At 36.8% G+C, this 26,157-nt stretch overlaps 2 protein-coding genes across 5 annotated transcripts in view; one reads left to right on the forward strand and one right to left on the reverse strand.

The window, feature by feature from the left end:
• Positions 1-668: 668 nt before the first annotated feature.
• plb1 (phospholipase B1) overlaps positions 669-26,157 on the reverse strand; it is a 72,333-nt gene continuing 46,844 nt past the window's right edge. Inside the window, exons 2-42 of the mRNA XM_079632192.1 lie at positions 22,860-22,919; positions 22,714-22,777; positions 22,017-22,051; positions 20,687-20,738; positions 20,562-20,598; positions 19,037-19,093; positions 18,865-18,933; positions 18,724-18,785; positions 18,554-18,635; positions 18,338-18,442; positions 17,950-18,018; positions 17,621-17,689; positions 17,219-17,308; positions 17,076-17,136; positions 16,934-16,992; positions 15,931-16,004; positions 15,254-15,297; positions 14,789-14,897; positions 13,546-13,597; positions 13,186-13,266; positions 13,011-13,076; positions 12,611-12,711; positions 12,399-12,480; positions 12,044-12,148; positions 11,848-11,943; positions 11,351-11,422; positions 11,193-11,270; positions 11,039-11,099; positions 10,436-10,494; positions 4,541-4,608; positions 4,409-4,452; positions 4,150-4,249; positions 4,017-4,068; positions 2,779-2,859; positions 2,501-2,566; positions 1,978-2,072; positions 1,787-1,868; positions 1,580-1,684; positions 1,384-1,479; positions 1,224-1,298; positions 669-1,128 (exon numbers count right to left, since the gene is read on the reverse strand). Coding sequence (XP_079488318.1) covers positions 874-1,128; positions 1,224-1,298; positions 1,384-1,479; positions 1,580-1,684; positions 1,787-1,868; positions 1,978-2,072; positions 2,501-2,566; positions 2,779-2,859; positions 4,017-4,068; positions 4,150-4,249; positions 4,409-4,452; positions 4,541-4,608; positions 10,436-10,494; positions 11,039-11,099; positions 11,193-11,270; positions 11,351-11,422; positions 11,848-11,943; positions 12,044-12,148; positions 12,399-12,480; positions 12,611-12,711; positions 13,011-13,076; positions 13,186-13,266; positions 13,546-13,597; positions 14,789-14,897; positions 15,254-15,297; positions 15,931-16,004; positions 16,934-16,992; positions 17,076-17,136; positions 17,219-17,308; positions 17,621-17,689; positions 17,950-18,018; positions 18,338-18,442; positions 18,554-18,635; positions 18,724-18,785; positions 18,865-18,933; positions 19,037-19,093; positions 20,562-20,598; positions 20,687-20,738; positions 22,017-22,051; positions 22,714-22,777; positions 22,860-22,919 — 3,170 coding nt within the window. The 3' untranslated portion in view covers positions 669-873. The remainder of the gene's footprint in view (positions 1,129-1,223; positions 1,299-1,383; positions 1,480-1,579; positions 1,685-1,786; positions 1,869-1,977; positions 2,073-2,500; positions 2,567-2,778; positions 2,860-4,016; positions 4,069-4,149; positions 4,250-4,408; positions 4,453-4,540; positions 4,609-10,435; positions 10,495-11,038; positions 11,100-11,192; positions 11,271-11,350; positions 11,423-11,847; positions 11,944-12,043; positions 12,149-12,398; positions 12,481-12,610; positions 12,712-13,010; positions 13,077-13,185; positions 13,267-13,545; positions 13,598-14,788; positions 14,898-15,253; positions 15,298-15,930; positions 16,005-16,933; positions 16,993-17,075; positions 17,137-17,218; positions 17,309-17,620; positions 17,690-17,949; positions 18,019-18,337; positions 18,443-18,553; positions 18,636-18,723; positions 18,786-18,864; positions 18,934-19,036; positions 19,094-20,561; positions 20,599-20,686; positions 20,739-22,016; positions 22,052-22,713; positions 22,778-22,859; positions 22,920-26,157) is intronic.
• kcnh1a (potassium voltage-gated channel, subfamily H (eag-related), member 1a) overlaps positions 25,840-26,157 on the forward strand; it is a 46,901-nt gene continuing 46,583 nt past the window's right edge. For 2 of the 4 annotated variants that reach the window (XM_079632193.1, XM_079632194.1), the window contains exon 1: positions 25,840-26,038. In XM_079632193.1, the coding sequence (XP_079488319.1) occupies positions 25,966-26,038 (73 nt within the window). In that variant the 5' untranslated portion in view covers positions 25,840-25,965. The remainder of the gene's footprint in view (positions 26,039-26,157) is intronic. The other 2 variants (XM_079632196.1, XM_079632195.1) reach the window with 2 other exon arrangements.

The following is a 26,157-nucleotide window of genomic DNA, read 5'->3' on the forward strand; positions in this document are numbered from 1 at the left end:
ACTTTCAAATACAAATACAATGACTAATGTACTTTTGTTTATATACGTATCAAAATTATTTGTTGTATAAATAATTTACAGCAATAAATTAATTTACTGACATCTGAACATTGTTTCAAAAAACAAACAGAATGTATGTGAATTCCTGAGGGTGAGGTCAAAAATATTTTTACCTGTTGAAACTATAAATATAAAAAATATATTTATGATATATATATATGCTTTTAATTAAAAATGCAAAAATAATTATTTTAGGGAAATGCTTAGGCATGGGTTTAGTCTGTAGTAAAATAATTAACTTTATATATGCAATTTAAAAAAAAGTCCTGAGGGTGAGGTCAAAAATATTTTTACCTGTTGAAACTATAAATATAAAAAATATATTTATGATATATATATATGCTTTTAATTAAAAATGCAAAAATAATTATTTTAGGGAAATGCTTAGGCATGGGTTTAGTCTGTAGTAAAATAATTAACTTTATATATGCAATTAAAAAAAAAGTCCTGAGGGTGAGGTCAAAAATATTTTTACCTGTTGAAACTATAAATATAAAAAATATATTTATGATATATATATATGCTTTTAATTAAAAATGCAAAAATAATTATTTTAGGGAAATGCTTAGGCATGGGTTTAGTCTGTAGTAAAATAATTAACTTTATATATGCAATTAAAAAAAAAGTCCTGAGGGTGAGGTCAAAAATATTTTTACCTGTTGAAACTATAAATATAAAAAATGTATTTATGATATATATATATGCTTTTAATTAAAAATGCAAAAATAATTATTTTAGGGAAATGCTTAGGCAGGGGTTTAGTCTGTAGTAAAATAATTAACTTTATATATGCAATTAAAAAAAAAGAAGTTATTAGAACTTCGTTGCGTTCATTTCGTTAGTCTGGTTTCTCTTTCTGTTGCTTCGTTCTCTGTAGTAGAAGATCATCCAGGTTACGCCCCAACCAATCATCAAGCCTCCTACAGCCAGAATAGCAGCTGCCCAGGCTGGCACAGAATCGTTGGGGCAATCTGCGGGGAGAGGGTTGCCCGGGGCAACTGTGGTGGGACCGGTAGTTGTGGGGACGTCAGAGCCACTGTTTATTTGTGTAAAAATGAAGGGATGCTCCTGGAGAAGATAAGAAAGAAAAACGTTATTTGAAAGACCATTTTATCACATCTTGGTTATTGTTCTTTTCCAGTTTCCATTGGTTATTTACTCACCTTTGTGGGACAGTGAATTTTACTGCGGTCATATGTGAAATTATTGTAGTTTTGTTTACTCCCTATAGGCTCCAGCTTAAAACCACAATACAGGAGAAGAGCTGTTAAATGCAGGAAAGCTTCTGTGAGATTATCATAAAGGGTGTGCAAGTGTATTTACCATGTTGTTCCAGAGCGAAATAGCCATCTCTGCATGTCCACGCTCAGAGAAATGAAAACAGTCCACAGAGAAGAAAGTCAGGTCTGGTGTGCCATCCTACAGCAGAGAGAGACATTTCATCTGTTAACATTGGCCCTGATACTGAGACTCAAGGTTTGATAGCTATTAACATATTTAAACATGTCTAAATGCTAACATCGAGCATCGGAACAGCAGAGTTCTCGAAGAAGGGCTGCAGCACCACCGTAAAGTCCTGTCTTCCGTCATACCGCCCCCCAAGCACCAGCCTTTCAGTCTCCATCTGGCACAGAAAACAACACTTTTATTATTGAAGGTCAAGATAAACCAAAGCCCACTCAGCTGATCAGTTATAAATGAACTGGCAACTTGATTGGCTACAGACCTGCAGATCTTTGTTGACCTTCTTCATTTCATTCATTTCTGGAGAGTTCTCACGGGGATTCAGAAAACATGGACACAAGTTCCTGTCACACACACACACACAGACATGAAAATGCTGTTAGTGTACAAGAACATGAAATTTACACAGGTTTTCAGATGAATGTTTAATATTTCATTGATTCATTGATTTACTTTTGCAGGAGGCTGCAGCCCAGTGTGTCCCTCTTTACTATACGCAGATCATTGACCTCTAAGATTTCCACTAAATTTACCAGCACTCTGGGAACCTACACAGACACACACAACATCATTTTAAATGTGTTAATTATATGTGTACATGTGTGTAATTGTCATGAAAATAATGTCACTGTGCAAAAAGCCTTATTTTCGTTAGGCAAAACTAACTTTTTATCTCGCTATTCTAACTTTTTTCCCTTGCAATTCTGAGTTTAGATATAAACTCAGAATTGTGAGATATTGACTAATATAGTATTAGAATAAAGTATTTATTTATATCTCGCATTTTCTGACTTTTTTTGTTGTGAGATATAAACTCATAATTATGAGTTATAAGATCCGAATTGCAAGATGAAAAGTCGCAATTACCTTTTTATTTTTTTATTCCGTGTTGGAAAAAAGCTTCCACAGTGGCCAGACATGTTTTCATGAGATTTACCCATTGAAAGAATGTGATCGGTATGTGCATCTCTCTCACCTCATTGTACAGCATGTCCAGACTGTCTCTGATGTGACCGATGTACTTAGAAGGGGACAGAGAAGCCTGGGTAGAGAAAAACACAACACAGAAAAATAAATTGAATTATTGTTTGCTGGTCTTAAAAAACAACACAATGGCAATGACGCAATGGCACATACATTCTAATATCAGAATGTATTTTAGCTGCTTAAAGGTCACTGCTGAGGTTCTATGACATAAGAAGAAACCATTTATGATGGGGAGATGAAAGCCTTTATTAAGAATCACCCACTCACCCGGTCATGACAGTACTGGCAAAGGTCATTTCCCCCAATAAACAGTGTCACCAGCTTCCAATCCTTCTCAAAGTCCACTTCCTGAAAAAAGAGTGTAGTGTGGCATAAAAAAAAAAATTATTTGAAAATTTAGTCTTTATTGTCACACAACAATTGGTGGAATTTGCTTTGTGCAGCAACTGGTTGGCACATACGAAATATACACTGCCCGGCCGGAAAAAAGTCACTGTTTGGATTCGAATATGCAAATGCTTAAAGGGATACTCCACCATTTTTTCATATTAAACTATGTTATTCCCTTAACTATTTACAAGCTAGTTAAGGGAATAACATAGTTTAATATGAAAAAACGGTGGAGTATCCCTTTAAGAGTCTATGATTGGATCATTTTTGCAGTGATTATTATGTTTCTAGCATGTTATATGTTTGGCAACTGTTCTTCTAACCCTAATTGATGGAGTGTGTAGCTTTTCATTTCTTAAACAACCATGCACACATCATGGCCATATTCCAGGATGACAAAGCCAAGCTTTGTGAAAGAAGGGTTGGGAGGAAGTATGAAGAATAATTTTCACACATGAATTGGCACCTCTGAGTCCAGACCTTAAATTCATTAAAAGTATTTGGGATGTGCTGGAGTAGACTGTAAAGAGTAGCCTACTTGACTCTTGCATTGTCAATACAAGATCTTGAGCAAAAGTTGATGCACCTCTTGATGAAAACAAATGTTATTTCCATTAAGAGGTGTATATATTAATATATGTGTAAAAAATATTCTTCATGCTCTCTCCCAAACATTCTTTCACAATTTGAGCCTGGTGAATCTTGACATTGTCATCCTGGAATATGGCTATGATGTGTCTTCCCACTTCCTACTAGTAATTAACAACAAGAAAACCAACCTAGAAACAGACATGAACAGAACAGAAAAGGAGATCAAAAGCAAACTCTAAACATGACTAAACTGGTTGTTTAAGAAATTAAAAGCTACACACTCCATCAATTAGGGTTAAAAGAACTGTTGCCAAACATAATAACATGCTAGCAACATAATAATCACTGCAATAATGATCCAATCATGGACTCTTAAGCATTTGACTATTTAAATCCAAACAGCAACTTGGACGGGAAGTATATTTATATAATGACAAACGAGCATTGTCATTTGTATGTATTTTTTTATTTATTCACCACAACATGGTTCAGAACAACTTCATAGATTAAATAAACATACTGACCATGCTCTCCTTTAAAGCTGTGATAAGATCCTTCACTTGTGCTGGTATATTACTGAACAGAGAGAAAGAATCCATTAGATGAGATGATACTGTGAATTGTGTTTGTGTGTGTATGTGTATATGTGTTCCCCACCTGGCTTTGGCACCGCTCACTGCCATATTGAAGCCATTGGGCCTTGTACTTTTTCCTTTTGAAAAGCCGAAGACACTTGGATTGAACTTCTTAAGGATGTCTGATAACAAATAATGACGCAGGGCACTGGTGATCATTATGTTATTAAACAAGAATCAAATCTGATAATAATGTTTAGAGCGATTAGAGTCTCTTTACTAACCAATACTGCTAATAACACCAATAAAAATGACAAAGTGTTACATAAGAAAATGCTCACTTGGCAATGTGGTGACAGTCTCCAAAGTTTCATCCCCACCAATGCTGTCAATCAAATTAAACATAGACACTTAGAAAACCTGCAGAGAATATAACAAAACAATTCCATAAGCATAGGCTGACACAAACTCACCTCCAGGAAACCCCTCGCTCCTCATTTGGCAACTGCAGAAGGTTTTCAGCTTTTGCACCAAAGGCGGCCTGACAAATGTTATAGAGAGAGAGAGAGAGAGAGAGAGAGAGAGAGAGAGAGAGAGAGAGAGAGAGAGAGAGAGAGAGAGAGAGAGAAAGAGAGAGAGAGAGAGAGAGAGAGAGAGAGAGAGAGAGAGAGAGAGAGAGAGAGAGAGAGAGAGAGAGAGAGAGAGAGAGAGAGAGAGAGAGATTGAATCACTTTTATTTAAAACATATAGGTGAAACCAATCTGTGTTGCCACTAACACTCTACATTCCACAATCCAATTACGGGAAAAACACACACAAAACCAACAAAAAAACAAATTCAAAATAAAAATAAGAGAAAAAAAACAAACACCATATGACTTAAAAAGTCAACAGTAGATCATCATTTTCATTAACTGTGCATAACACTCCATTTATGGCCCAAGTATTCACAAACATTGGCAAACATCCAACCAGTTTGTAATATGCATATTCTATCCTGAGCCTTGATGCTACCAACCCCTTGAACATCAACAAAGGATCTAATGAATCATTACCAAGCATCTTATTTTTCCTGGTTTTCCAAATAGAGAGTTTGGCAATTCCAAACACAACATTTAATAAAACCAAAACATGTTTACGGCTAACAGAGTATGTTGGCCCAAAAATAAACAATGGAGGAGACAAAACTTCACCTAATGATGATACCCATTGGGATAAAAAGGAAAACAAATTACCCAACCGTACACATTGAACAAAAAGATGAAAAACAGTTTCATTTACAGAACAAAAAAGGCAACCGACCCCCACGTTTGGATCGAGGTGCACCACATGTCTGTTCGTAGCTATTGCACTGTGTACTATCCTCCACTGTAAATCACCAGTCCGTTTATCAATGGGGCGTTTATACAGTGACCGCCAGCTACCTTTGGGGGAGATGTCTGTCCCAAAAAAAATCAATCCATTTCGATGACTTTACTCCAGTAAGATGATGTGCATTGGTCACTTTCACGCAAGTCACATACAGAGCTTTTTTTCCGGCAGACTCAAAACTGTCCAACTGAGGGGTTTTGAAGGACAGTAAAAGATTTTCTTCCTCAGGCCAATCCCTTATGCCAGCAGCTACCGTCAAGGATGGAAAAGCATAATCACACCCGACCATCCATTCTTCAATATGATTAGAGTTCTTGATAAAAAGTCTTTGATCATAATTCAACTCTCCAAACACTTCATCAGTAATTTGTTTTAAAAAACGAACAGATTTTATCCCAGTTCTCTCACCCAGGGTATCCAAACTGATGCTTAAAATGTGTCCAAGTTTTACACATCCAGCAGCTATCAGCCGCGATGACAAATTGTCAGAGCACAAGTGTCTGGAAGGCAAAAAGGGGTTCTGGAACAAAGGCTCTTCCATCAGCCACAAGCCTGCATGTACTCCAGCAGGTCTTGAGACAAAAAACACTTTCCAGGCTTCCATCATAGATCTGTAGAATGTCGTCAAGTCTGTCAAGGTTTTTTCATTCAGGTTCAATAAAAACAGGTGTTTGTCAAGTCCCATGTTGCCTGCTTTTCTCAGGAGGGCAACAGCAGTATTGGACCAGACAATATCACTATTATACAATAGTCTCTGAGCAGCATTCAGACGAAAGGCCATGAGTCTAGATTTAATATCCACAAGGCCTTGCCCTCCTTCTTGCACTGGCAAAAAGAGGACAGCTGATCGAACCCAATGCTGTCCCGACCAAAAAAAATTCACCAGCATCCTTTGAATGTCTTGGACTAATCCAACGGGAGGCTGTAACACACTGAATTTATGCCACAGCGCAGAAGCGGCCAAGTTATTGGCAACTAACACTCTCCCCCTGTAGGATAACTGGGGTAGCAACCAGTTCCATCTAGACAATCGGGTGCACACTCTCTCCAAAACTCCCTCCCAATTTTTCTTCTGAAACTCTTCTGATCCTAAAAACACACCAAGTAATTTTAGCCCTTTTCTATTCCAGTTTAAAATACCTGGTAATTGTGGGAGATTGCCTACATTACTTTGACCTGACCAGAAAGCTTCAGTCTTCTCCCAGTTTACCTTAGCTGATGATGCCCCTTCATACAACTCAAGTGCTCTAGACAAAGCTTTTATATCATTATTGTCTTTTACAAAAACTGTAACATCATCAGCGTATGCAGTATTTGTGATTCTTACAAATTGAGGCATTGAGGGTATTGATAAACCATTTAGAGTTTTCCTTATATTAAAAAGTAATGGCTCAATAGCAATACTGTACAATTGTCCAGACAAAGGACATCCTTGTCTAATGCCCCTTGAGACCACAATAGGCCGACTGAGGCCGCCCCCCACCTTGACCATACAGGAAGCTCCAGAGTACAACAAACGTATCCATTTGATAAAATCCTGACCAAACCCAAACGCCTCAAGTAGATTAAAAAGATAACTATGGTCAACACGATCAAACGCCTTTTCTTGATCTAAGGCGATCAACCCAACCTCTGCATCAACCATTTTGCAGATATCTAATGTATCTCTCACTAAAAAAAGGTTATCCATTATGGATCTTTTTGGAATGCAATAGGTTTGGTCTTGATGAATTATCAAATGTAAAAACTCCTTAAGCCTATTAGATAGACATTTAGATAGTATTTTATACTCTGTTGTTAATAAAGCAACAGGTCTCCAGTTCTTTAATAGGGTCAAATCTCCCTTTTTAGGCAATAGGGACAATACAGCACGTTGACACGTAGCAGGTAGAATACCATCTTTATAGCTTTCACAGAAAACTTCGTAAAGGTCCATTCCAATATGCTTCCAAAAATGTTTATAAAAATCAGAGGTCAACCCGTCAATTCCTGGAGAGCGTCCAGATTTCAACTGTCCAACAGCAATAGTGAGTTCTTCAGGGGTGATTTGTGTGTCCAAAGCAGCCTTAGAAACAAAGTCTATTTGCGGAAGTTCATTCATAAGTTGTGCTGCACAAATAGAATCGCAATGGTCAGCTTTATAGAGGGAAGAATAAAAGTCAACAGCATGACGACGCATTTCTGTAATGTCATTTGTGATCCTCCCACCTGGAAGACTCAAACATGTCATCTGCTTATACTGTGCCACTGAACGTTCTAAATTAAAAAAGTAGGCACTTGGGGCATCCATCTCAGTGACTGATATAAATCGTGACCTCACCAAAGCTGCTTTCACCCTCTCATTCAAATAAAAACTTAATTGTTTCTTTTTCTGTTGCAAGTTGTTGATAAAAACTGGGTCATATCTTCCTATCATTTCTATCTCTATAGACTTTATATCTCTTTCCAAGCCTTGAATTGTTTCTCTTTGCGTAGTTGTGCAATATGCAGTATACTGTTGACAACACATTTTTATTTGAGTTTTTCCAACCTCCCACCATTGTTTTAAATTTTCAAAATCATTTTTCTTCCCCTTCCAATGATTCCAAAAAACCACAAAGTGTTCAGAAAAAGAAGCATCCTGCAATAATTTAGCATTAAAATGCCAATAAGAGGACTTTCTTGGAAACTGTGCCATATTTACAGAAATAAAAACCAGATGGTGATCAGAAAAACCTACAGGAGAAATAGAACAATCAATAATCCTATTATTAAAACATTTTGAAACATAAATTCTGTCTAAACGAGCAGCACTTATTCTATTGTCAGAAACTTTGACCCATGTATATTGCTTATCTATTGGATGCTTGATTCTCCACATATCTAAAAGTTCAGCCTCTTTTACCAAACTTGACAAATAATTGGATGAAAGCAAATGTGGCTCTACATTATTACGGTCAACATTGAACTTCTCTGTGCAGTTCCAATCTCCTCCAATAATGATGTTTCCATCACTAAAATCTTGTTTTAAAACATCAGCTAGAATTCTAAAAAACTTTAATCGCTCATGTCCCACATTTGGTGCATAGACATTTATAAAATAAATTGTCGTCCCTTCAATTATAGTTTTGACAAGAACCAAACGACCTTTTACAATTTCCTCAGTATTTTCAATACTAGCTTTTGTATCTGGAGAAAACAGGAGAGCAATTCCAGCGCTCAGATTTGTACCATGGCTAAGTACATGTTTACCTTTCCACCACATCCCCCACTCTACTTCATTATCCGTATCACTGTGGGTTTCTTGCAATAAAATAACGTGTAATTTTTTATTTTGCATTATTTCAGATACCAAAGCTCGTTTATGACTATCCCTCCCTCCATTAATATTTAATGAACCCACCCTCAAAAGATCCATATATAAGTTTAGGGAGGAAAGGAAAAAGATAACAGCAGAAAAAAACAGTAGAAATAAAGATAAACACACCGCGTGATACATGGCTATAATCACTTATAAGAAAGCCTTTAGCCTCTTCTTCTTATCAGCTTCTCTACATCTTCTAATAACTGTAACATGTTTTTTTAACCGGAAGCGTTTCTTTTCACTCAACTGATCAACATTTGCAGTCTTTTGAAGAGCGGCTACTGACCTCTCAAATTTTCCAACGTCAGGAAAAAATTCCTTAATGCTGACTTGTTTCCCGAATGTCTCATCAAGAAAACCATTAATTTCATCTAATGTATATAAAGAGGGATCTTTAGTGGACATATCTTGTGAATCGCCCTCATATACAGACCCTCCTTGGGAATCACATTCATACTCATCAGATGCACCATCTACTGCATTTCCATCATTGCTAAAACACAGCTCTCTCTTTCTTGTAACCAAACAACCAGGCTCACACCCACGTGAACTGGGCCCTGCAACTTCTACAAAATCATCTTGCTTCCCATCTGCATTGACATTTTGAACAGCGTTTACAGATTTTTCACTTTGCTGATGTTCATTTATATTAGTTTTGGCTACAACATTCTCATGTAATCCCACTTCCATAGCGGACGGCGCCGCACCAGTATCGCTTACCTGCGCTGGGCCTGCGTTTTCCTCTCGGACAATGCGCACCTGCTCCACCACATCTCCCTCTCCTGAGACAGTGGGCCTATCCTCCGGTACACGCACTCTGTGTGGGCACGCAAATTTTTTATGCCCTAAATCGCCGCAATCGAAACACCTCAAGCTACCAGTGGTTGCATACACCATATACATTTTCCCTTCGTAACGTACTCGGAATGAAACATCCAACGTATTCTCGGGGGAGTCTAAAAACATAAACACCTGTCTTCTGAAAGATTTAACATGCTTCAGAGACGGGTGTTTACATCCTAGGGTAATTGTTTTAAAACCACTGGCAAATTTACCGAACCGTGCTAATTCCCGTTCCAACGCTTCATCCGGAATAAAAGGTGGAACATTCGACACCGTAATTTTTGCTGTCGGAGCGAATAATGGGGTAACCTGAACAAAGTTTTCATTTATGACGAGACCATTCTCGATTAAACGACTAACAAAATTTTGTTCTTTCAAGAACACTACTACGGCTTTGTTCATACGAGAAGCGGACACAATATTCTCGTGCCCTACTTCTCCTCCAGCCGAAATGAGCACGTCTTCCACTGTGACGCCATCCTCAGGCACACATCTGAAACCATTACGCAAGGACAAAGACGGCGCCTCCTCTCGAGACGCCATCTCTCCCCGCGCAATGCTCACACCGATAATCAAAAGAAGTCAAAAGCAAACTTTAGCTCATGTAAAGAATAAAAAGTGAAAGAAAAAAAAGAAAAAAACCCCGTAATTGAGGCTAGTGGAAAAAAGACCCACACAGCTCAGACCTCACCCAACACCTCCACCCACTCCCAACATGCGAGAGAGAGAGAGAGAGAGAGAGAGAGAGAGAGAGAGGTGTTTATAACATGACAAAACACAGCAATATGCACAAACATACACCCACACTTACTGTGAGTGAATCTCCCAGAGACGCCACCACTTTAATGTCACCTGGACGCAGCCTGTGAACTGAGAAAGAAATGTGATAAGGTGACTTTCCTGGATACCTGATACAACACAGCTACATTGCAGGGTACTTGGACTTAGAAAGATAATAAACAATGCAGGGTGTCTGTACACAGTGAAAGTCTTGCCTCATTGTCTCTATCCATAAACCTATGCACATAATTACGGTTTCTGCTTTTACTTGCATTTAGACCTACTAATCTTTATGTTATCCTCCTTAATACTTTTTTTGAGATCACAGCATGGTATTTTTTGTAAATTCAAGCTACCTTTCCTTAACAAAATATTTCAGCTCTATAGACATCTTTTATAATTTTACATACATTTAAATTTAGATTAAAAACCAAAAGACAACAAAGATAACAATATAAATACATAATCAGGGGAAGACCTCTCAGAATATTAATTTAATCTACTTTACCCTTAGCTAGTTAGTTAGTTAGTTAGTTAGTTAGTTAGTAAGTTAGTTAGTTAGTTAGTTAGTTATTTGATGGTAAAAAAAATGTCTCTTTTGCCAGAGAGGAGAGACATTTGTACTCTCTCTTACCAGATGCTGGTACGGTGTCAGAGGGTGCTGTATCCACACACGAGAAATCACTTCCCCAATTCTAAAATGATAGGGAGCAATAATTTCATAATAAATTTGTATCACTTTAAGGCAGTATTATATTTTATGAACATCATACATTTGTGTGACTTACTGTTGTGGGTGGAGGAGGAGGAGGAGGGGTTTTGTATGTGTAATTGCTGTTATGATAGGTCTTCAAATAAGGGGAGGACTAAAGAAGATTATGAAACAGTGTTACCATGTGACAGAATTATAGAGTTTATTATATATAAAATGTAGAAGTAAACTCACCTTTTCTGGGCATTTAAGAGGGATGCCTGCAGTAAAATCCTCCTTATCTGTCTTATTACCTAAAGGCTCCATCTGAGTAAAAGGGGCAAAGAGGGAGGGAATGGAACCATTTTTAGAATAAAATTATCATGCTGTAAAATTATAAGTATATATAAGTAGGTTAATACACTATTCTGTGTATCTAATCTTTCAGAATCAGAATTAGAATGTGCTTTATTTGCCAAGAGTGCGCACAAACACAATTTGTTGTGGTTTCCAGGAGCTCTGGGTATATATATATATATATATATATATATATATATATATATATATATATATAACACAAGAGGATAGAAAGAACTTTTAAATAAGTAAGATTAAGAAAATAAAAATAAAAAAATATTAATAAATGGAAGAAAAAAAAAAGAAGATTTATATACATATGGGTGCTTTATGTAGTGGATATACAACTGTATACATAAAAATATGCATTTCTTATTTTTATTTCTTATACTCACCAAGTTGTTCCAGAGAGCCCGAGCCATGAGCGTGTGAGCTTTCTGACTGAGATGAAAACAGTCCGGAGAGAAATAGGAACGGTCAGGTCTCCCATCCTAAAAGAGCATGGAAATAATGACAGAAAGATCAAGGAAGGATAGCCTGTGTAAACGATTAGTTCGATTTTACATTTGTTCAAATAAGATTGTTCAGCACCTCCTTCAAGGGGAGAAACACATTTCTGAAGAATGGCTGTAAGACCACGGTGAAGTTATCATGTGTGTCATATCGCCCAGACTCCACCAGGTCCCTCATACCACGCTAAGAATAAAACACGACACAGCATGTATTCAATATTAATAGGTAATTTAACACAGTAAACATTAATAATATTACTAAGTATTTATAGCTGTATAATTGCTTTATATTATTTTTATAAATAATAAATATACGTTTTCACAAAATAAATTCATAATAAATATACAGACGTTTACATAAAAAAAAAATCATAATAAATATACAGACGTTTACATAACAAATTTAATTCATTTTCATGTAATAAGTTGTGTACCTGATAGGCCCGGTTAAACTCCTGCAACATGTGGAATTCATAAGAGTCATCTTTAGGTTTCAGAACACAGCCACACATAATACTAAAAAATGTAAAACAAAGCAAAACAATGAAAGACAAACATGAACAGAACCAAAACTTTCAGAAATCAAGTTTTCTAACTGAGTCTAGCGGAAATCAGAAGAACCAGTTGTTTGCCGGGCAAAACTCACTTGACTATCCAGGTAGGGCAGCCTAGACTGGTGTCCTGATGGAGACGGCGCAGTGGAACTATATCCAGGAGCTCCACTAGGTTCACCAGGGCACGAGGGACCTGGAGAAGAAGACATGATTGAACTCATACAGGCACCTGGGATTTACATTTTAATATTGGTGACAGTTCACTACCAATAATCTGGAATAACTGATTGATAGAAATTGTGCAGAATCTCAATAAATTATGTTTGTGTGTGTGTGATTAACTATTTTTTCAGACACTTTAGATATGAAAGACATACGTATTTTTACAATTATTCTCCATTTTAAATACCAAAGTATTTTTGTTCTTAGAATTTGTAAAAAATCTCAAATCCTTATTTTCATGTTTACATTTTGAAGCCAAAAATGCCTTACCTCATTATGTAAAATGTCCAAAGCCTCACGAATATACTTCACAATGCTATTAGGAGAGTAGTATCGCTGAGGAGAGATAGAGAAAGAGAATGATAAAGAGAGGTAGAGACACTAATTGTAGATCTATTCATGAAACTGATAATAAATAAAACCGGCGCTATTAATATCAGCGTACACTATCAGAGCAGTGGGCGCACATGTCATTTCCTCCAATGAAGACCGTGATAATCTTCCAATCATTCTGGAAATCAATTAGCTGAAAAGAGACAGAAATACTCAGATAGTCTGAATTAGATTCAGATTTAGCACCATGCTTGTGTGTGCAGGTCAGGTTTGGACTACATTATGGGGACTAAATATCTGTCAATAGTAAAACCTGATAGAAAATAGTTTTAAAAAAACATACAAGCAAACTAAATAATACCTTAATGAAAAATGGAGGGTTGAACATATTATTAACTCATTATGACAACATTTTCAACCACAATAGAAAAGCAAATGTGTGTGAATGTATGAGATTTTGCAAATGACTAACCGAGTTATTCTTCATTCTTGTAATGACAGCTTTGGCTTGACTGACCATATCACTGCAAAATGACAAAATTGTTACTCAAAAGTTTGGGGTCTGTAAGATTTAAAAAATAAATAATAATAATAATAATACTTTTTATTCAGCAAGGATGCCATTAATTGATCAAAAGTGACAGTAATGATATTATAATGTTTTATTTAAATTTATAATTAAAATTTTATGCCGCTAAACTCCAGGAAATTTTTCAGATCAATGGTCCAGTAAGCGAATTTAATCAAACAATCTGTCAAAAATAGCGCTAATGTAAAGAAAACCAGGCTACATCAGAGATGACTGAGAGAATAGATGTCATGATTCTGCCTTAGTGTCCTTGATTTTCCCTGGTTGTAGGGCAGGATCATGACAGAATCATGTTTTGTGTGCAAGCGCATGGCCATTTGTTTGGGCCATGTGCTTGTGTTGTCTCGTTACGAACCCCACCCCCTTGTTATCCTCGTCTTGTGATTATTGTCTAGTCAGTTTCACCTGTCTTCGTCATTAGTGTTCCTTATATAATCCCCATGTGTTTGCTGTCCTGCGCTGGTTCATTGTTTGATGTTTCTCTTTGTGTGAGATTCTGCCTGTGAGTACCTTGTCTAAAGGAATGTCTTGATCCTGTATTTGCTGTTTGTATTAAGTCTAGTTTTTGTCTAGTGTTATCTAGTTTAGTTATCCCTCGTTCGTATTGTCTCTGTTTTGCCCCCTCGTGGGTTTTGTTTTCCCCTGTTTTTCTGTCATATTAAACGTTGTGTGAGTTCATACTGTCTGCGATTGGGTTCATCCTGCTATCCTCATAACAATAGAGACTCACGTTGCCTTATCAGTGAATTATTCATTCCAGTGTCTGTTGCGCTTTAAAACACAATGTTTTTTTTTCTTCTACGGGAAAAAGGATCGACGAGACGACAGTGAAGGACGAGAGAGGACCAGGCCTGGATTTTACATTGTTTTGTTTGTGTGCTCGGCAGTCGTCCGTGAGGGGCTGCTGCCATTTACTTTCGTTTGGTGTTTGTTTATTTTGGAATTAAAGTTTGTTAAATGTTCGCCGGTTCCCGCCTCCTCCTTCCCACAACTACTAACCTCTTTACATTCCTAGTTTGGAAAGACACCTACAGTAAATTTACCTTGAAGAAACCTTGCAGAAAGTAGCCTACATTTTTGTGAAAATCACCCTTCAATCTGAAGGTTTATAAGATGAGAAACTCACTCCGCTTTGGCTCCTGGTACTGCTTGGTTCAGAAAACTTTGTGCAGAATCCTCATCTCCTTTTCCCATGGAATAGCCAGTCAGTGAAGGGTTGAAAGCTCTCAATATATCTAAATAACAAACATTATCTTATATACAATAACTCAAAATCGAATTCACTTGTCTATCGATTCCTTGAAAATGGCAAAGGTAAAGAGAATAGTAAGGGTAAACACATTTGGTTTGCTCTTTGTTAAGGAGGGACTCAAGCATGACATGACACTCAACTCAAGCTTTCACCCCTGGACTACTTTAAGTTATTTGGTATAAGGGTAGAGATTAAAAAGCAGTTGTTTATTAACTAATGATCAGCTTTTACGTAATTAAAACATTTCAAAAAGTTTATTACATTTCCAATCAATGATTAATAAAAAATTGACAGTAGCCTACATAAGAGCATCACAGTAATATGAGAGCTTGCACATACTTGGTAAGGTGGTTATAGTTGTAAGGTTCTCATCTCCGCCGATGCTGAGAATAAAAGAGAGGCGAACAAAATGAAACATGACTGTCTTCTGCTTCATGAGTTCATTCATTCAGATTCTTTCCCCAATAATCATATGGTTAAAACACTTCACATCAGTCAATCAGGACACAGCACGTTCACATTTGTTGACATCAAGTGGTCTCTGTATCTGGATAACTGATCGCATTCCATGACCATGATTGAAAGGAGAGCTCGCAGATTCAGATAATGTTGCACAGATGACACAGAGGATATCATAATCATCATAAATAACCAGTTTTAAATTATTGTCAAGTTGAAATACATTTAATTTCTTGTCAAAACTGAGTCTGTCCATTATTTTCCAACAGCCTTCAGAGAGAGTTGGCGGGGATTTATATGACGTTGACCTGTGAATGCAGAGATGATGGCTAGATTGCGTCTACATCACACTGAGATCCGACCAACGATCCATGCGTCCTCGACTAACGTTACCTATCAGATTACATTCCGATCATCCGAATCGCGTCTTTTCAATGTGTATGTGGACATCATCTGGATACAGGTCGCATGTTAATGCCAAGTGTACGCAGCCTAAACCAGCATCATTTGTCTGAACTAAACTGATGGTTTACATTATGATCAGGATAGACACTCACCACCATGACAGGCCGCGATACTCTGTCATCACACCCAGGAGGTTGTTTTGTAAAGCACCCACCCCATTGGCTGCCTTTTTTGTGGGCAAAAGAAATGAAATCACAAAACTGCACAAACCATTTGTCAAAAGTAGCATTTACTCTATGATTCAAAAGTTTGGGGTCAGTAAGATTTTTTTTATTGAACTCGCAGGAAATCCATATGGACAATTTTTTTTTATGGAATATTGCAGTAGGCTATATATTATATATTATTTATCCGTGCACATCTTTTTTTTTAAATTTATGTGCCCAAATAATCTTTCATCAATATAATTTCCCCTCCCTCCAGCAATGCCATCTCTTCTCTTCTCTGATGATGTGTTTACTGGACATCCTGTCACTCACATTAGATCACAGCAATAGCAAATGATCCAATCAAATCCCAGTGGACAAAATCAAGCCCCGCCCTACATTTTTCTCATTCCAGAAGCCGTTTCAATCGGATATACGTCACCATAGGGAAGAAAAGACGATCGCAACTTCTTTTCATGCAAACTTTAATACTTTTACTTAGCAACGATGCGTTTAAGTGACTTTTTTTATGTTACAAAATATTTCCATGTAAAATAAAAGCTGTTCTATTGACCTTTTTAAAAATTCTTAATGTTTCCAACTTTCCACAAAAATATTAAGCAGCACAACTGTTTTCACTAGTGGAAATAATCAGAAATGTTTCTTGAGCACCAAATCAGCATATTATAATGATTTCTGAACGATCATGTGTCACTGAAGACTGGAGTAATGATGCTGGAAATTCACCTTTGTCATCAGAGAAATAAAATACATTTTAAAAAATATACAATTATACATAATACAATTTCACAATATTACTGATTTCACTGCATTTTTGAACGAATAAATGCAGCTTTGGTGAGCATAATACACTTTTTTTCTCCAAAAAGATAAACCAACCCCAAACTTTTGACCGGTAGTGTATATTTGTGAATATGTGTCTAATCACCGTCAAAGAATCACCAATCGCTGCCACCACTTTGATGTCGGCTGGCCGTAGGGCATGGACTACAGAAGAGAAAGACAGAAAGGAGCTTAAAAAACTCCCATAATTTCAAGAAAAATGTTCTAAGTGTTAGATCCCTGTGTACCTGAGGTAGGGATGCTGGAAGATGGAGACCTGTCCTCACAGATGAGCTCAGTCCCCATCACCTGAAAGGTCAGATGCAGAACAAGTGAGACATACAGTATATGTCAACGCAACAGGGTGAGCTTATGGTGAGGATGGACTCACTGGGTCGAGAAGTGGAGAGGGATCCTCTGGATGTGAGATTCTGAGCTCTGCCGAGTTTGAGTTTTTCTGTGTTCGCAAAAATGGCTTTTCCTAGGAGGACAGAACACCATGTTTAGTAAAGAATATGTGCATGTTTCCGGCTGTTTAGTTTAGAAAAAAAAAGAAGAACGTTCAGACTTGAACATAAACGTCATTTACTAACACATATTGAACAACATCAGTGCTACAAGTGATGTACAAATGAGATGGAAATGAAATACACAGTTGTGTAATGCTCTTTTCACAAGTGAAGGACAAAACATAGACTTTGGAAAGTACAGAGACCTTTTTTTTCAAATAAAGTCACACTCTGATACAGCAATTTGCTTTATGAAGATGTCATAAATCAAATATCTCTGTCACCTCAGTAGGACACGGAACGGTGACTATGCCCCGCCCATCCATCTCAGTCTTGTCTGTCATTGGCTGTAGCTGGAAAGAGCATAATTAGGATTGGTTAGAACGAAGGCTCCAGTTCATCCTCATATAAAGGCAAGATTAGATAAATGGCTCGAGATGGTTTTCAAGGTTGAATAAGTCTCAGTTTAATACTTATCATCAAGAGCAGATTATCAATCTCTTATCAGTCACATCAAGGACATTTAGCACTTCAAAGTAAGGTGTCCTGGATTTCACCTCTACATCTACGGGAATAGTGTACACATGCGTTGCTTGTATTAATATTAACTTACCAAATTAGTCCAGAGTTGTAAAGCCAACATGCTTATGTCACGTGAGGAGTAAGACGTAAAGGCTTTCATCTGAAAGTACGTAAAAAAAGAACAACTGTGCTTAATAATGGGCCAATTTATCCATACAAAACTGCTACAGTGGGCTTGTTTATGGCACTACGTGAGTCATTTCTGTGGTTTTTAAAAAGGCAAATCAAATCAGATACAAATAGCATCTCAAGTCTCCATACAAGTCTGACTCAGTGAATCACTAGAAAGGTTAGATTTATATTTAGTCATTTTTGTCCATCCATCCATCCATCCATCCATCCATCCATCCATCCATCCATCCATCCATCTATCTATCTAGTGGCCAGTTCAAAATGGTCTCTGAGTATTACAGACTCACTGGGTTTGACAGATCGATGTGCACTGGACTGGACTGAAGCATTACGCTGAAATCCTCCCGATCGCTGAACCAGCCTCTTTTCTCTAGAAGAGCACTGACTGATTCCTGTTTAATGCACACAGAATTTTTGATCATGTCAAAATATTTTTGTAAAGATATGCAAAAGTCACACATATACAAGTGTGTGTATGTGTTTTGTATACATGTTGTACATACCTGCAATGAAGCCATAAGCACTATTGTATCCAGCCTGCGTCTGTTTTCATCATATGCTTTCTCACATTGGAACTTACAGACTCTAAAAACATAAGCACCTTATAAAATAAAACTGTTCACCACAGAATATCATCAGAATTTGGTTTTAAAGAATGTTCTCTAATACTGACCGGTCATGTGATTCCCCTGGCAGTCCACTCCAAACAACAACATGAACTAGTGTATGTTCCAACTAGAGAAGAGAGAAAGCTGCTGTTGTAAACAAACTCTATTAATTGTAAACTGATTTAAACTGTTGTTTCAATCTTCACCTTCTCATGAAGAGAGTCCAGTGTTTGTTCCACTCTATTCACTGTTGCATCAATGTTTTCACTGAAACCCTAAATACAGAATAATACAGAATTATAGCTGGAGTTTGATTGTTTATTATGTCCCATGTGATATGCTATCGAGGTTGATAGGATTTGTGGTGAAATGTCTGACCTGGTCTGTACACGCAAAGAGCTCATCAACTGGTATAAGCAGAAGGAGCAGCTTCCACTGAAAAAAAGACATTTGATGGTAATGACTCAGATTGCTCATTGTTTAAATATAATACATGAATATGTACCTTACCATGTTTATTTAAAGAATGTTTTGATATTGCTTTTATACAACAGTTCAAAAACAAAAAAAGTTAGGCACAATATTGACAGTTACTTTGTCTATTTGTTCTGCCAAAAGAAACATTTCCATTCCACCACTACACACTAGTGGTGTTTCTATCCCGAATGAATTTGAAAAATTCAGTTGAGTGAATGATTAATGGCTCACTCATAAAGACAGTAGTTGTTTTGTCCCTGAAACAATCACTGTTTTCAAACAAATCGGTTGATTAAATGATTTTATAACTCACTCGTAAAAAGTCACTTGTCACGTGGTTCTCTTGGCAAGGTTCTCTCAAAATTATGAACAAACATTATGCCATAAATATAATGTTCATTCAAAGTTCTTAATGTTCTCAAAATGTTAGCACAAAAACATTATTTATACATCACAAACAGTAACATTGTCATAATGTTTTACTAACCTTTTTAAAACATTTCAAAAACTGAACATTTTAAATGTTCAGCGAATATTCAGAAATAACATTTGCATAACTTCATGGAAATGTTAGCAAAAGGTTTTTATAACCTTGTTAGCTTGGATAGTGCTGTGTGACTTAATGTCTATACTCAGTGTTTGGGGTTGACAAGCATTAAATAAGGGGGTATTCCAGTGTTGACAGGGTCCCATGGTCCCCAGATTTATATGGCATATACGGAACACGAGTTCCCACGTCCTATGTTTAAATTTGACAGTAAAACACTGTAAAGTGCTATGGTAATATATATATAAATATATGTTAAAATATATATATGATCTTTATTTATAAGATCACATTGTTATCTAGATAGCAGAAGCGACCAATGAGCTGCGTCTCAACATTCAAATTCTGGTAGAGTTTGCCAGTCTGCAGCGTGCTTTCATAAACCCTCCACCTTCCCCAGCTCCACCTGTATAGATCTGCTGCGGTGGTTATTTCATGTATGTTACATTTATGTGCAGCAGCAGAATATCTTACATGCTTACAGCAGCATGTGTGTGAATGTATTGGCAGTAGCAAGTCTCAGTACCTGCTCTGCATCAGCAGCAGTGTAGCAGATCTATACCGCCAAGACCAAATACATGAACTTTGCCATATCCATTACCATGCCAATCTCTTTGAGAGTTGTTTTAACAGAACTAAAGTAAATATCAACGATGGCATGGCAATGTCCGTATCACTGGAAAGTCTTATCACATTTGACGCTACTTATACCCAAGTGCAGAGCAACTCCTGTGGAATAAAACCTTCAGATAACACACAACTTGTAAGTTACAGAACCACACACAGAAATATGTAACGCACATCAGTGGCCGATCAAATTGGAGGACCGGAATAAAATTTTGTAAAGGTTTGACTGTTAGTTTAGTAGAGGATGTTTACCTGAGTGGGGCTGAGAGACTCCAAAATGTTTAAACTCCTGTCACACAAAGACATGTATATGTAAACACACATAAAAATACAGGGTCTGTCATTAAATAGTGAATATTAATTCCTTTCTACATTACCTTATGTCAGGTAGAACAGTTGACACATCAGGGTTAAAGGTGAACAATATTTCTAAGGCAGAAAAGTGAAAAGATGTTATTTTGTATCTTGAAAGTTAATTATTGAAGCATTCTGTCTCTCTTCAAGATACCGGCAAAGTATCATTATATCACCATCACCTCACATGCACACATAAACATCTGTGCTTAGCATGCGTCAGTGCATCTACTTTATTGACTTGACTATCAGTTATCTGTGCAGTTTCTTTTTTCCGTTCTTTCACTCCATCTTTGATCAGTTCATGACAAACATTGAGAAATTATTCAAATTATTAGACTAATTATACAAATAAACATTATCTCCTCAAGATAAATTTACAGAAACACTAAAGGACATAGCAAAATAAAGATAAATAAATCTGCAATCTTCAGAGGTCTTCCAGAGGACATCAGAATAGACATGTTGATAACCCTATATCAGAAAACAGTAGTGAACAGACCAATAGTATCACGCCAACTGAATCAATCCAAAACAAAGTACTTAAGTGTGCATGCTAAGATAAGACAATATTATCACATTTGATTGAGATTAGGGACATGTTTGAAGGACTTCCTGTTATGTTCCTTGTAATAAAAGGTTAAAAGATTTTTATTTTTTACTTTTAGAGAAATACTTTGCCAAAAGAGATCCTGTATATATCATTTATCATATCTCAGAAAATGAACCAAAAAATCAGTAGTGTAATTGTTCAGATACATGGTTATGTGTATCTCTCCCCTGGCTTTGACATTCATTTCAAGGACTCCGACTAAATCTTTCCGAAACCTTGCTACAGAGATCTGGTTTAATCAAACCTGACAATCACACAAAAATGTGTGAAGGGCAATCGATATGTTACTCAGTAACAAAAAAAAACAAAAAACAAAAAAAAGAAGAGGAGAGAAAATTCAGGATTATACTTTTTATACGATTGTTCACATTAGACATTCTACTTTAGCCATTCTAAAAGTAACTTTGCAACTATATCAACTAACTCTTCAATAATTAAAAGAATGTCTGCTTAATCTTTGCAAAACACTTTATTTTGATACACCCCCAACAGACATTATATACTGACTATAAGTAACTTTGCAATAGATATAAACTTATCCTACTAACCAGAACCCTAACACCTAACATAATAGTCTATTACTCTACTGAGAGTTAGCTGCAGTTATAGTTAGTCTGTGGACCATCGAAATAAAGTGTAACCAAATTCAATAATGACATTCAAATGCAATTTGAGTAAAAAACTTAATGCAGGTTCTGTAAAGATATCGTTTTTTTATTTCTATAAGACTGAAGCCTTACCAGATAACATGTTCAGGGCTCTGGTTTCATCAGATCTGCCATAAAAAAAAACACCCAATTTAATCATTTTAGGTGGCATTATAATAGCACTGAATGAATGAAAGAAACCTAAACATTTGAATGAATTGTCAATTTGCTCTATGCAATGCCGAAATGCTGTTTATTGTATAAAAAAATATGTCATAAACTCTTAGAAGAAAAGGTTCAATATAGAACCTTAAATTGTTCTGTCAGGCACTTCATATAAACCATTTAGAGTTTCCCATCATTTTATGGATTTAGTTTTAATTTATAATTTTGGTTTTATTTTGATTACATTTTATGAATGAACAGCCCGTAAACATACTTTATCACTAAAAATAATTAAATAACATGTTAAATATGAAAGTATTAATTTAAGGATTTCTACTTATATATAACCTTTTTGCCATAAAGGGTACTTTAAAATCAAGTCAAGAACCCTAGAAAACCCACTGAACCTTTTTTACTAAGAGTGTAGTTTTAAATATGAAATAACAAAAAAAAAAATAGACAGTTTAACAATAGAGAATGTGGGAAGGACTTTGACAGCAGCAAACAGTGTGCTTAATTTCTAGCTAATGTTCTATTCAATTCAGAGAATTGCCTGAGAAATCTGCCTCAATTCCAATGAAGCTTAACTGATATTTGAATGCACTTGTGATAAATGTGGACATACCTCTCCAGATCAGACAAAACCAGTGCAGATACCACAGCCACATCAGCTGGCCTCAGAGAATGGACTGTGAGAAGGATAATAAAACAATTTATACACTGAAACCAAGCCTAGATGTTTATTTATAAGATTCTTGTAGATTCCCTTACCAGAAACTGGAGTGCTAGGCGAGGGAGATGAATCAGCACAATACAGGGGACCAGACTCAACTGCAGAAACAAAACAAACCCTTATAAGCCACTGACACATGGACAAACTTGACATGGAAGCAACATTTTGGAGTGACAAATACATTTCTGTAAATGCATTCCCTAAATTGCATTGGATGATTTGGAATAATAAAAAAAAAACTTGAAGACTGATAGATAACTGTCTCAATCTGACAGATTAACGTCTCGAATAACTAAAAAGTGAAATCAATAAAGTGTCAGGATAGACGGTAGCTTTATGCATTAAATTGAAAGAATAGTGGCAGAATTTCAAGAGTTATTAAATACCTGCTGAACACATGCATGCTAGAAGGATCATAATCTGTGCACAGGAAGAGAAAGTTCTATCTTTTATTCCCATGATGGAAAGAATCATCCACGTCTCTGCTTTGAGTCGTCTGGAGTAAAGAGCCGCTCTGAAACTAAACTGTTGAAACGTTTAGTGACACCTGCTCTGGTATATGACTGTCCCGCAGACACGCCTCCTGTTAGTTTGCGTGTTTCAAGGTAGATGGGATTTATTATTAAAGATCTGTCCTGTCATTTATCAAGGAGTTTATTGGCATAACATTGACTAAGTCTATAGTCCTGTCTTCATGTTTTAGGATGATATAACAAAAGAAATTTCACTGAAAAGAAGAAAGATGTTCATAAAACTGATGGTCCATCAGAGGACTGTGAAAAGTGGATATTGGAAAGGCGTTGCAGAGTAGGTTTAAAATGTACTATTCGTTGTTCCTAAATCTGTTTTAGAATACATTGTAAAATAAATTAAATTCAACACAACTTGATGCATTCAGATTTTTACATAATTTATTCATGCTCCAGTGCATGCTGGGAACGCACAAACCCTTAACATTTCAGCAATATTGTTCAAATTTGTTCAGAGAGCTGTGTTTGACTGACAACATTTGGGGTATTCTGTTGGTCTAACATGGATGTAGTTTCAATTCATTGTTACACAAAATGTCCAGTAAACTAGATTGTTTTACATTGGCAATATGTATAAATGAGTTCTGACTATAAACTTTCATTTCAGTGCCAATTATTCTATTTCAAACAGTTATAGGCAACCAATATTTAATCATGCTTTGTCACCATGCGTGCTTGAGGATCAGGAGTGCAGATCTCGAATATGATTAGATATGAATAGATATTGAGAATGAGGAAAGTCATTAAGATTTGAGAAGATATACAGGTTCTCTTACTGATAAGATAAACGTTTTACCTTGAGCTAACATTGGCAGAAAGAGGATAACAATTTTTAATTGATGTAACGTTGCATGTGAATCTACAGCTCAAAATAAGTGACTGATAATAAATGACCATAATAAAAAAATGTTTAACCATATTGCTTGTGACAGCAACAAGGTGACAGTTAAGATGTACTGTATGTTACGCCATATTATGGACTTGTCTCAAAATGTGAACTAAATACAATAAAATCTTTTCAACATGAGATTTAGGCCTACTAAATTTAAATGGATCCGAAGTAACCAATATGTTACTGAACATGTTACAGTTACGATGTTAACATTTTACAGAATATTATGACAAAATTTTGACATTATTACTTCTGAAGTAAACCAAGGTGGCATTTAAACCCACAAGCAACCCCTTCTATCTGAGGTCTCGAAACAGCATGCTTTGAAAGAATTTACTGTGCCCTGGCAAGATCGAACGTAAGAGGCATTCGAAAGAAAAAGCGGCAGGTACAAAGGTCTGATTGATCAGTGCTGAGAGAGTGGTTGGAGAGCTCGCGGATACACTTTGGAGGTTGGATGCAGGGGCTTTGCTGGCCGCTCTCTCTACAGAGCATTCACTGCGCTGGGGTTGAGTGGGCCCGAGAAGAGCAGCCATCAGACTTTCGACAGAGGCTGAAGAAAAAGCTTCAAAATGGCTGTATAAAAAGGGGTGATCCGTGGCCAAACGCTGCTGGGACGCAGGTCGGGGCTTGATCTGCCCCGGCTGGGTCACCTGGGAGAGGGTGTATGATGTTGAAAGACCCGAAACACCCGATGAACAACCAGGACCATCACTGATGATGTGTCGGTCCCAGTGCATGTGTATGTACAGTATCTTTGACCTGGGGATTTTTTGTAACTAGTATCTACCTGTGGTGTTTATCACATTTAGTGGATTTTTGTTTGGTGAGAACCTATGACAGGTTTGATTATTTTTAGCCAGACTAATTTGGTATCTCAGCTTTGATACAGAATGGCCTTCGTGTCGTGTCTCTAAAGACATCCACAGCCTTGCTGACGTTTTCTGTTGTTTTGCTGATATTTATACGCAGGTAGTTTTGAATATGTCTAGGGACTTGTTATCTAGCTTGAAGCTATATTTGTGGCCGTGGCTTGGTCATTTTGGAATATCTTATATTTATCTTTTTGAGGTTAATGACCAAACCCTTGTTGTGCAGGAAGCGAAGATGTTGCTGTTGTGTGACAACACTAACATCTTCAAACAGCAACTGACTGTAGAGTGAACTATATTTTGATACACATTTAGTGTTAGCCTATGGTAATCTAAATTGATGTGATGGTGACAATGTTGTAATCCCTTTTTTTGTTGAAGTAGCCCACATGTAAATTAAGTTAGATTTGTTAAGTGAACGAATAATTCTCGTCTCTTTCTCGACTTTTCGTTCATTTAGCCTGATTGACAAAAAAAAAAAAAACACCAAAAAAGTTTTCAAAGACATAAAAGACATATTTGTAAAACTATCCACCAGCAGATGGCGTTAAGAGATAGGAAAGATATGGATGTTATTACGCATTAGAAATTCTTAAAGCGAATCAGCGCCATCTATTGATTCACAACACCTGCTGCTTCACATGTAAATCAATAGATGGCGCTGTTTCGCAGATTAAGCCGATGGTGGAGAATCAATGGGGTGGAGGAGAGAGAAGAGCGCGAGGAGAGCCCCGGGTCCACACATCACTGGATGCGGCAGCGGCATGTGGACGACAGACTCACCGGAGACGTGTGCGGGTACTTCATGTTGACCGGTCCGGGCACACACTGGAGCGCATGACCCGCCGTGATGGCCGGGGGACGCAGAGGACTGGTGGCCCCACAAAACACTTTTCTGGAAAATATTGTCCGACGGTCTAACGGTAAGACGCACCTCCACATCCAATACAGCGCACATATAGAAAGAATATCGGCGGTAGTGTCGCAGATAAAAAGAAAGCAAGCAAAAACTTTTGGTAAATAAACAAGAGACTTACAAGAG

Source organism: Phoxinus phoxinus, assembly GCF_949152265.1.
Source record: "Phoxinus phoxinus genome assembly, chromosome: 13".
Taxonomy (NCBI): Eukaryota; Metazoa; Chordata; class Actinopteri; order Cypriniformes; family Leuciscidae; genus Phoxinus; species Phoxinus phoxinus.